The 11652-nt window shown below is 48.5% G+C and overlaps 1 protein-coding gene across 1 annotated transcript; it reads right to left on the bottom strand.

Annotated features, from left to right (window-relative positions):
* Positions 1–170: 170 nt before the first annotated feature.
* igfbp2a (insulin-like growth factor binding protein 2a) lies at positions 171–9978 on the bottom strand. Its single transcript, XM_034613019.1, has 4 exons — positions 9484–9978; positions 2085–2266; positions 994–1134; positions 171–812 (listed from the first exon to the last, which is right to left on the bottom strand). Exons 1-4 carry the CDS (start codon positions 9875–9877, stop codon positions 654–656), a joined length of 876 nt encoding a protein of 291 aa, XP_034468910.1. The 5' UTR covers positions 9878–9978; the 3' UTR covers positions 171–653.
* Between the last annotated feature and the right edge of the window lie 1674 nt (positions 9979–11652).

The raw sequence follows: 11652 nt of genomic DNA on the forward strand, positions 1-11652 counted from the left end.
GAGACACTTTTGCTTCACGCTTTAGAAGCTGTCAATCATCTTTAAGGTCCGAGGTAAAACACGGGATCACAGCAGCTTTAAAATGAAGATTTTCAAACTGCTGCATGTTCATTCATCTCCGTCAGCGTCTGAATTGACTTTGCTCTTGTGGAAAAACACTTCACACGCACTTTGATTTTTAAAGTTATTAGTTTTCTTTATTGAAAAGTGCAGCAGCACAACTTCAGATAAAAACACAGGCACAAACTGAGTCTATGACAATTTCCTACAAAATGTTTTAAAAATCTGTTAATCACTACGCAGTCTAAAGTCGTTTCCTCCCTAACAGCACCAACATGTCAGGTTAAAGGTGAACTCGGAGCAGTTTGACACGAGGCCTCGTCTGCAGGCTAGGACAAGAAGACACGTGTTGAGTCCGTCAACACACACACAGTACAAAACACACAATCTGAGCACAGCCACCGTTAGTAAAGCAAAGACGCTCCGGCCCGAGATCTACGAGGAGGAGGAGGAGGAGGAGGAGCCTCGTCTCTAAATTAATCTGACGGATTCTAATCCTGTTTCAAAAGTCACTGTGGAAACGCACACAGGTAACATGTAGCTTACTCAGACCTTCTTTGTTCCCCAGGTTTCTCAGGTGTTTTCTACGGTTTCTACATCTGGGCCGTGTCGGGCAGCTCCAGCTCCAGCTCTCGGAGGTACTGGCTGCAGTTGGGGTCGCCCCTCACGGTGGGGGATGAGGGGATGGGTCGGCCGGTGTGAGGGTTCACGCACCAGCACTCGCCCCGCTGACCGTGCAGGGACATCTTGCACTGAAAGACAAGTCTCTTTATTAGGACTGTTCATGGAGATAAGACACTTTCTACAGGACACAGATCTGAGAGGGGGAAACACTTCTTTTCCTTTAACCCTGTCACTTCGATGCTTTCCCCACCTTCTACCCACTAAACACTCATTGTCTCCCCCTCTTTCCCAGAATGCCCCTGTGGTCACCTGTTTGAGGTTGTACTGCCCCCTCTTGTCACAGTTGGGGATGTGCAGGGCGTACAGGTCCTCCAGGGGCCCTCGGTTATCTCTGAAGGGCATCTTAGATATCCGCTCCAGGACCTGGTCCAGCTCCTGCTGACACTGGGTCTTTCAAACACAAACAGAAGTCATGTTTACAGTCACGTCCGGGTGTCTGTGACATGCGGGTCCAATGTTCTGTCACAAGAACATCTGATCTTTCATAAGAGTCGTTAAAACCAGCAGATCCCCCTTTTCCAACCACGGAAACTTTACATGAAAAACCACGAGGCTGCAGAGAAGGTGCACGAAGCTGCAGGTGTAAATATCTGACTTTTCTTTCTGCCACAACAGTTTTTAATACTTTTATAAACTATATAAATGATGATTTGGTCTTTACGGTGTTTTCCCTGTGAGTTGTCGACAGTTTCGGGGACGAACTCATCTTCAAATATGGAAATAAAATGTGCCACAAACATGAGGAGCCGCTGCACCAGAGGGGGGCGCCACTGGGCCTCCTCTTCTTCTTCTGTGGTGTGAGATTCACAACACACCTGCTTTCATATGTCATCTGATGCAAAGAGCTCTTTAACTTTTCTTGAAAGAATAAATTAAAAATGATTTGCCAGTTTGAAAAGCAGAAATTGAATCAGCCTAATTTATATTGATCTGTTGTTTTATAGAGTAAAGATATTTAGGGGATATTTGCTGCTTTTAGACAGTTTTTACAGAAGAAATCATAAATCAATGCATCAAGAAAGTACAAATACTGAGTTTAGTTTATATATTTATATATAGTCTATAGTCTATATATCTTATTTCCACCGTGACCTTCACCTTTGACCTTAAACCATCAAACTGAATCCTTGTATCTTTGAGTCAAAATGAATATTTGTACAAAACTTGGATAAATTCCCTCAGGAATTCTTGATATCATGTTGACGATAACTCCTCCGGCCACTAGGTGTCGCCAATGCATAGACATACAAGTATAATAGAGAGAATGATCAGTAATAAGAATAGAACCTGTTAAATCACTTGAATATAAACACAGAGTTTCTGCAGAGTGGAATCTTCACCTGTTTGGGCCGAGCCGGCTTCACCTCCTCCACCTTGTTGGTCTTCATCTTGGTCTTCATCTCCTGCCGGTGCTGGCGCACGGCGCTCTCTTTGGGCCCGAGCCACGTGGCCTCCTTAGTCGGCTTCCGTACGGCGGGGACCTCGCTGACGCCCTGCTCGGGCAGCGGCTCCACGGCCTCACCTGCACACAGACACACAGCAGATGTCAGATACCTGATGAAGGAGCTGCAGCTGGCAGGAGAGGACACTTTGATGGACTCGCTGCCGGCTGAGAGCTGTTAACCTGCGACAGGTCAGATGTGTGTGAGTCTCCCTCCTGCACTGTGGTGATGGATGAGGCCTGTTAGAGGCTGGGGGAGCAGCGAGATAAGCTCCGAGCTGCACAGATCACTTTTCACAGGGACACAGAGAGTGAAGCTGGAAACGCTTTGTGGGAAACACGGAGGTGGACTTTGAGCGAGCAGCTGCAGAGGTGACCCTGAACAAACCACAGCTCCGGCTTCCTGTTGGATCGACGACACAGACAAACGCTGGAGCCGTTTGTGCAATTTAATCAGCTTTAGCTTTCGAGGGAGGAGAAGTGAACATGTTTGGAGAGAGATGGATGATAAATCTCTGAGTTCTCATGTCGTCCATCTTTATCTCCAGTCTCTGTTCTGCACCTGCAGCGGCGACAGCAGGTTGAGGAGGAAGAGGAGCGATTATGTTTCATCCTGTGTCTTCAAGCAAGATTGTGCACGTTGATATCTTGGTTAGGTCTGAGACCTTCGTCTCCTTGGAGTCTTAACGGCAACATGAATCGATATCCCAGATGTAGGAGGCTGTCAGATCCGACCCGACGTGTTGTTTCTGACAACAGAACATACTTTGGGGTCTGGGGAGGAGGGAGTGGAAGAGGAGTGTCACTGCCAACCAGCGGGAAAAGAAAGTTAAATGATGTAAATTCCTCAGAAAGCAGCACGATCACATTTCAGCCCCGTCTAGCAGCGAAGAATTCGGTTTCAAATCGAGAAAATACTTTCTGAAAGCCCGTTTATTTTCCCAGAATTTCTGCAGGAGAGCGTGCACTTCACCTACGCACCTGAAGCAAAGAGGGGAAATAAGCACAGACGGTGGAGAATCGGCCAGTAAGTGGATAGTTCACAGTTATGCAAGGGTCAAGCTGTAACGTGCAGACTTGTGGAAAGGCATCTGTGGGCCAGAGAAGGAAAGTGTGTGTTCGCGGCGGACTGCAGAGACATTCTCTGCGCTCTGCAAGAGGTAGATTTGACATCCGGGTGTAGAATATGATTACAAAAGGCCTAAGAGAGAACGGGAGAAAGGAAATTCCAAACGAAGCAATAACAAGGAGCTGGCGCCTTTCGCCATCAGATAGATGTGGTGTTGTTGGACTTCAGCTCCCCCCATGACGCGCCGCTGTGTTCTCCCCGCCTCGGCTTTGAAGACTCGCTTTCTCCAGTAGAAAAGGGGCAAAAGTCAACTGGAATCAGGTGTGTGCTCACATGTGTGTCTGTGTGTGTGTGTGTGTGTGTGTTTGCTCGCATGTGTGTGTGTGTGTGTGTGCTCACGTGTGTTTGTGTGTGTGCTTTTGTTTTGCCGTCTTACATAATCCCCTCAGTATCCAAACACAAACGCCATCGCGCCCTCTCCTCTGAGGAAACATGAGATGCAGAGTCCGTGCACACAAACACACACATGACAGTTTGTGAGCGATCTCCCGCCTGAACGTACGTGCACGCACACAAACAAACAGCGGGGTCAGGACCCCACTTTCAGGGGGCACTAGGCCTCTGCAGAACAAGCCGTCCCACAGCGGTGGGCTGGGGATCAGCAGTATCAACAGAGCAGCAGGCCTACTGTCCAGTCTGCTGCTTGAATTAATCCCCCCACAAAGGCCCGGGACGCTTCCTTTCTAATTCTGATCCATGTCGAATTCCCAGATGGCTCGGAGGCCAGAAGTGTCATGTCTGATTGTCCAGGTTCTGGTCAACTGAGCAAATGGCAGATTTGGCTGCGTGGAGGAGGGGAAGGTGGAAAATGACCGATGTGACCACGGCAACGTTTCCATGGAGCGTTCCATCGGCAGAACTCGCTGCCGGGACGTCTTTTTAATGTAGCAGCTTTAGCTTTAGCTTCAAAAAGCTGGTGGAGGATCAGTCAGTGCACGTCCCACATGTGGAGTCACACTTTAATGTGTTTAATGTAATGTCACCTGAATATTTACTTCATGAAGATTTATTTCTAGACAGTGTAACTTTCTGTGCACCGGTTCCTTTGTGGATCTTTTCTAGGTGTTCATTATTTCCTGTTTTACTTTGAAGCTTTTCTCCTTGTGCGTCCCTCACTTCACTTCCTGTCTTTATTGGGTTTCTCTGATTGGTTGATGACGTCATTAGTTCCACCTGTTCCTCGGGGTGTTTGGTTTCAACCTGAACACAGAATATGAAAAGTCCGATTAAAGACTTAAAGAAGAGTTTTCCACTTTCCGGACACAGCGGATGTTTGTTTATTTGTTGTTGCAGGATGATGTGAAACCACTGGACAGATTTGTCCAGGAAACGAGATGAAGGAAAGACTCTGGTATGATCTGGGTCAGGGGTCGGATCCAGGTATTTTACTTCTCTCATTATCATTGTGAGATTGTTTGGTGTTTTCACAGATTCCTCAGAGAATACTTCCTGGATCAGACGTGTTTAGGGAACTGATTTCTACTGGTGTGTGTTATTTAGTGAATTTAACTGTTGTCTGTGTAGAAACAGAGGAAACAACATGCATTTGTTTTCTTTTAGGTAAAATCTTAGTTATTAACATTTAAACTTTAAACTGCCTGACAACACGTGAGGATGGAGCTTGTTTATCGGTTCCCTGTGTTTCTATGTTTCTCCTGTGGGTTGTTAGAGTTGTAGAATCAAGGTCAAACCAGTTTCCAGCAGTAAAACACCGGATCATCCCCGAGGTCACTGGTTACAGCCCTTTGGAACCAGTTGTCACCTGGGACAGGTTCTCAGGACCCTGCACACGAGACAGAGCTGAACTTTCCCTTTAAAAACAGGAATGCAGAAAGCGGCGCGTCTCCTCTTAACACACCTCAGACCAGTGAAATAGGTCATGTGCCACTTAAGAAGTCTCTGAGAGGCACTGAGCCGAGGAGCTGCAGTCCATCATCCATTACAAGGCCTTGTGGGACTGTTTTCCTAGAAACACAAACTCAGCAGAGTGCAGATGTGTTTACCTTCCAGGCTTTCTGGCCCGCAACAGTCATCCACCAGCAGGCTTCGGACAGGCTCTGGCACGTACGCACACACAACCAGGACCAGGCCGCTCGCTGCACCGGCACCACTGGGGGAACTGTGGGACGACTGGACGGGACCTGAACTGGGACACGGGCTGGAACCCAGCGGACCTGCGGTGGGGCAGCAGCTCGGGGACATTTCTTTGTTTGACAGGTGATGTGTCAGTCGACGGGGGGGGGGGGGGGGACTCGCACATCCAGAAGCTCAACAAGGAGAAAAAGTCTTCACATCCAAGGAGAGATGGCGTCTGCAGGAACTAAGATTCAGGCTCCGTCCTGGTATGAGATAAATATTCCATGTTCTGAAACTGGGAACAAGGATTTGAAAGGTTGAAACTTGGTGTTTTGAAATCTTGAAACCTAATAAAAAGGGTTTTGCATGATTTGAAATTAAGTTTGGAAGTCGTGCAAACATTATTTAGTTCTTTTCTTTTCGTCTTGACGATCCCAAATAGCCTGGTACCCGACATGTGGTTTGTCTGTTCCTCAGCAGAGAGCAAACACAACTCGAGCTTCAGGGTTTCAGAAGCTTGTTTCCAACGTACGTGCACCAGTGCTCAGATCAAACCTGGAAAACCAGCTGATGCACAGTGACAAATCTGAAATGTGCTGAGGAAACACTGGAAAAAAACGTGCTGCTGTTTTGAAGAAGGAAAACTCAAACACAAAATAATGTTTGCAGAGATTTCAGCCAATTAAAACTTTATGGACGGCTTCGAAACTTAGTTCCAATCGTGCAAAACCTTTTTTATTAGATTTCAAGCTTTTAAACTCTGAGTTTCAACATTTCAAAGCTATTGGGCGGAATAGGGAACACCCCTTTGCTGATTCTTCTTCTGCAGCGTCACCAGTTTCCTGATGATTCCTAATGACTTTAGTCTTTAATGGCTGTGACTTCCTGCGTTTTCCTGCAGGGCCAATGTACCCAAAACAAAAGAGATGGGTTAGCACGAGCAGGGAGGCTCCTGCGTCTGTTGTCGGGACATTAAGGGATAAATCATGACCAGACATTCCAAGAAATGTCAGGGCAACATGGAAGAAATGATGATGGGAACATAGAACTCACAGTCCATGATTGTTCCCACATTTGATCTGATCCCGTGCAACCTGCTGCTTCGCCCTTTGTCTCCAGAGTCCGCAGCATCTCAGACACTGTTTGGATTGTCTTACATCACCCTTGACCAGAGAGGACGATGGGAAGTTGCTCTGGATCTCAGCAGGCACGAGGAGATTCTTGGCACGGGGTGCACGTCAAGTCGACGCCCGGGGGGGAGATGGCACGAATGCCCCTGTTTTTGGAGACGCCCGGGGAGGGGGGATTATCTCTGAGCTATTTCAGTCCTGCGGGCTCCGTCTGGACGCCCCCGCAGGTACACAGGAATGCCCCTTGTTAGCTAACAATGTTATATCAGCGGCCAGATGGCACGGGAGCTTTTTTCTCCACTCACTTTGTTCCCCCCCCCCCCCCTCATTTTCCCTCCTGACGTGACAAAACCTCTGCAGGTTTATTCTTTCTTTCTCAGTGTGCACGTGTCAAACTGCCTTAGTCGCCCAAAAGGAACCTTTTATCTGGGTCCAGGTTTCTGTGGGGACACGATAATATGTGATGCTCTGCATAAACAGCGGGGGGGAGGAAACCTTTAGTTTTTAAGAGGGAGACATTTTAAATACGCAGATAATGAATGAAACATGGAACTTTTAGTGAGAAGTTTGAGATTTTATCTTTATAATATTGTTAACATCATCCTATTTTAGATTTTACCTAAAGATCCAAACCTCTTTGTGCTTTAAACCACGTCAGGACGTTAACTCGGACTTTAAAGAACATGTCTCTTCTTTTAATGCTCTACTTTCTCAAATGAATCTTATGAAAGTTCATTTCCTTGCTCTTTTCCTCAAACGCCTTTTCAACGAGACGTCAGGTTTGATCACGAGTGGATTTTCTGTGCGGCCGGAGGCAAATGAACTTCCTGCTGAGCTCAACAAGACAGTTTCAAGTATTTACATGAGTCCGTATCAGGTCTGTAATTACTGAATTAGTAATAAAAAACTCCCCGAGGTGTTGTCTGTTGTCTGGAGAATGAAATGAGCCACTGTCGTCCATTTCATTCCAAACACAGAAGTATCAGGTCGTTTATTCTCCCATGTTAATAAAGCTAATGACTGAAGAGTTATTATATATATTATCTATATTTGTATAGCTTCATTTAACTCTTCGGGCTGGAACCCACACTTCCCTCCTCAGACTCAGCCGCTCTAAGTCTCTTACGTGATCATTGGAGGGTCAGGGGAATATTGGCTCTGACCTTTTGACCTCTCACAGATCAGATCAGAGATCAGTGCGGCTCTGGATAATCCAGATCGGATCAATTCCACTTGTGTAAATCTGCACAAATGGGATAAGTTTCTCCTCAGATGTTCACAGGTTAAATTATTAAGGAGTGAGAATCAGCTTCGAGTCACTGCTCCACTTCATTAATGAGCCTTCACTCTGTAGTTCGCAGATTAACTCCGGGGGATGCAGAGATAAAAGCTGCGAGCCGACTCGTTCAGGGACTTTTCTTTTATCTCAGAAGAATTTACTGCAGGAAATCAAGTGGCTGGAGTCTCGGCGCTCACGAGCCAAGACCGAAGCGCCAGCAGTCGCTTTATTATGTGTTATGACGACGAGAGAAGGATGTAAACAGAGCAGGAAATCAACGAATCTGCAAAGAGCTTCTGGGCCTTTTTCAGCCCCGCGTGTCTTTCTCTTTCGTTCTCTCTGACCTTGAGGAGGCCGTGCACCCTCCGCCCTCTGCAGCGCTCCCTGCCTTTGTCAGAAATCTCTCTTCCATCTGCAGCAGCGAGGCTTTTATCCAAAACAACCATTCTGGGCTCGTACCGGTTGTTAAGCACACATCTGACTTCAGCTCAGACCTTTCAGCCTGCGAGATGAAGCAGAGCCGGACCCACACCCGAGGGAGAGAGAGGAATCAGTGACATTTAACAAACGTCCTCCTCGCGAGCAAGCCTTTACACGATGCGTTGCTGTATTTGCTCCTCTTGTTTTGCTCTTATGTAACTCAGCTGCTTTATTACTTGTCTGTTATTGTTTGAGCACGGGCTGCAGAAATAGATTTTTGTGGCTCGGGGTTGCGTAAACGTGGAAGTGAGTGATCACCGTGACTGATTATTAAATCATAAATGTGTCATGAGGCGTCTTTTGACCTTTTGTCCACGTGCTGAGAGAGCGGGGCCACTCTGCACGCCGCCTCCGGTAGTTTCTCTGTGTTCCCGGGCTGCAGAGCCAAAGTAAACACGTGTCAGTCTGGAGGTAAACTCCGACAAAACATGGGTTTGGGAACGAGGAGGAATCACACCCCGGCTGGCTCCACTCCGCGAAAAACCTGTCAATTAATGAGGGTTTGTGAGTTTTCAGGCCTTCACTCCAGCTTTAATCTGTCCTGCTGGTTTTCACTGTCAACAGTAGTTTGTAGTTCCTCCTGCTCAAAGCCTAAAGTCCACGTTCCCAATCAATGCAGCATTCCTCCTGCTGCCTCTCTCTGTTGCTCCTGTGGAAACATCAACAGCAATACTCTGATGTTTTCTGGGGTTTTCTGTGGCAGCCAGAGCCACTTCTGGGAAGTTTGCAGGACGCCACCTCTCCTCTGTGTTTCAGGGAGTGGAGGCCGCCCTGAGAACCACTGGAGGGTCCAGATGTGTCGGGAGCATATCTGAGGTTAACTTGTACCTTTTGTTTCCCCCGTCCCCCCCCCCCTGTGCACAGCAGGCTGATTCACAACACTTGAAGCAGGTCTGCAGCACAGAGTTAGACAGAGCTGCAAGAAAGACTCATGCAACACTGGACTTTAGAGAAACTTTGAGGTTGTGCATGAAGTAGATAAGTGTGGAGAAGAACCCTGAAGCAGAATTAAACAATAAACCAACACGGGAGGATCTGCACACATCAAACATCACACAACAGAACCGTATCTGAGGGGTACCATGCATTCATCGTGTGTTTTACGCAGGATTCAACCCAACGTGCAGCCTCCTGCTCCGGCTGCAGTCTAGACAGGGCCATGAAAGATTGATGCAGAAACGCGGGTATCGGAGGAGGCACTGACCGCTGGTTGGCTCCCGGTGCTCCTGGCTGTGGGTGCTGGTCTCCGGGTCCACTTTGCGCCGGCACTGCCCCTCGCCCTGCACCAGCTGCTCCAGGGGAAGCTCCGAGTCGGGCGTCGGGTAGCACCGCAGCCCGGTGGCGCACCTCGGGGTGTACACGCCGCACGTCTCGCCCTCTTGCCGGGCGCACACGGGGCAGCACCCGCAGCCCGGCTCGCGCACGATCTCCGCGCAGGTCTCGGTGGGAGTCGGGCACAGCGCCTGGCGCTCCGCGGTGCAGCCCGGGCAGCGGAACACGATCTCCGCCAGCGAGGCTCCGGCGAGGGACGCGCAGAGGATCAGGAGGCTGCAGCGCACGGACGAAGGCATGGCTGCGGGCTGCAGGGAGGTGCTCATCACCGAGGAGCGAGGCGAGAAGTCCCAAGTGAGAGGAGGGGGAGACACGTGAAGGCGAACAGGTGAAGCCGGGGGGGGCTGGAGGTCTGCTGGGTCCTACACCTTCCCAGGTTCCTCTGCTGCTCGCGCTGAGGATCCCTCTGACTGGAGCGGCTGCACGTGGAGAAAGTTACCAGCTGCTTCAGCTGCTGCTGCTTCTGTGAGAAGTTCAGAGCCGTTTCAATCAATACGTTCAAATATTACCATAAAACTTCAGCTGCTGTAGAATAAAGTCTTATTCCTTTATTATTTATCAGGGGTGGAGAAAGTAATCGGATTACTGCAAATACTTCAAAGTGGTCCTCAGGATGTGAAGTATTAAAAGTATTAAAAGTATTAAAAGTACATTATTATCTGATGATCACTTGATGGATTGACTGGTTTGTACAATGGAGAGAAAAGTCAAATCACTTTTATCCCAATCAACAGTGAAAAGCTCAATAATCAAGTTTACTGAGAAGCAGCAGGTTAAACTGACCTCTACTCGATTATTGATTAATAACTGATCGTCCTTTATTGAAATTGATTTCATTTAGGCTTTAACAACATATGTTATCTTCTTATGTCACAGACCCTTTGCTCTAAGGGGACAGTCACGTGACTGACGACCTTTAACCTCCTCCATCATCATCATAACACAAGAATCATGAAGTGTCCTCTTTTAATGTGTCTCTCAGTTTGACCTCTGACCTCTCCGTGCTGATCTCCAGTCTTCCACCTGAAGCAGGACACGTGAGCTGGAGCTCTGTGAGTTCAGCTTCTCCCTCTCGTGTGTCACTATACATTCACAGCCTGTTGGTCTCAATCAGCACAGCCCGTCCCAGCTCCCAGAATCCACGAGTACACAAACAGACAAAAGGACTATGTGCCCAGCGTTCCCTGCGTGGAAAGACCTCCCTCGCTGTGGCCGAGTCGTCCATTGACACTCAATTAAAAGTCCCCAGCTGCTCGCAGCTTATAGGCCCGTGTACAGTAATGCTACTGTGCACGTATGCTGAATGTTTCCAATCGATCGGCGAGGCCAAGCCTTGAGGTGCGGAGCCCGGCCGCCGAGCAAACTCCTATTAACCCCGTCCAGTGTGGCGGACTAATCGCTGTTTATCCAAGGGCCCAGGAATAGAAGTGGCATGTGTAACCTTACTCCGCAGATATAAATGCAGATTGTTTTGTTTTGTGGGTGCCCCCTGATTTAACACTATTTGGCCCTGTTCCCCGTCGGCCTCCCGGCTCACCTTAGGGCTGGGGGGGGGGGGGGGAGAAAGGGCACATTTGAGGCCGTCTTGTGTCTCAGGGGTGTGAGTCCGGAGGATGCCCAGAGGGCTGTTTGCACATAGAACCTCATATGTCATTTTATGAAACGTGGATGGAAAAGCAGCGGGGGAGACGGCCTGGCATGTTATAAATGCGAGCCCGGGGGCCAGGATTTGTGTCTGGGATGGCCACTGGCTAATAGGCCCAACAGGCCGCAGTATCTGCCCATGTGTGCGGAGTAATCCCCACCAAGGTCAGTTACTTAAATTCCAGCCCATGGAATTGTTAAGCAAACACAAGCTCTGGATAAACTCCACATTGATAGAGGAAGGCATGGGATCAGTGATGAGGACACATCCAGCACATGTGCCTCAGTGAGTCAACAGAGGGAGGTTTGTATGTGAGAGGTCATCTCCTTCGTTAGAGGACAGTCCGTCCCCGGAGCGTGTCCGTCTCACCTGGACTCTTTATGTCCTGCACGGGTC

The sequence above is a fragment of the Hippoglossus hippoglossus genome, chromosome 2 (genome assembly GCF_009819705.1).
Source record: "Hippoglossus hippoglossus isolate fHipHip1 chromosome 2, fHipHip1.pri, whole genome shotgun sequence".
Taxonomy (NCBI): domain Eukaryota; kingdom Metazoa; phylum Chordata; class Actinopteri; order Pleuronectiformes; family Pleuronectidae; genus Hippoglossus; species Hippoglossus hippoglossus.

Bases quoted from the DNA above. Each gene is read 5' to 3' on its own strand.
- igfbp2a (XM_034613019.1), bottom strand. From the start codon at position 9,877: ATGAGCACCTCCCTGCAGCCCGCAGCCATGCCTTCGTCCGTGCGCTGC. The intron at 1,135-2,084 runs GTGAAGATTCCA...TGTGTTTGAAAG, and splicing joins AGCCGGCTCGGCCCAAACAG to ACCCAGTGTCAGCAGGAGCT. The intron at 813-993 runs GTGACCACAGGG...CTTGTCTTTCAG, and splicing joins GGCAGTACAACCTCAAACAG to TGCAAGATGTCCCTGCACGG.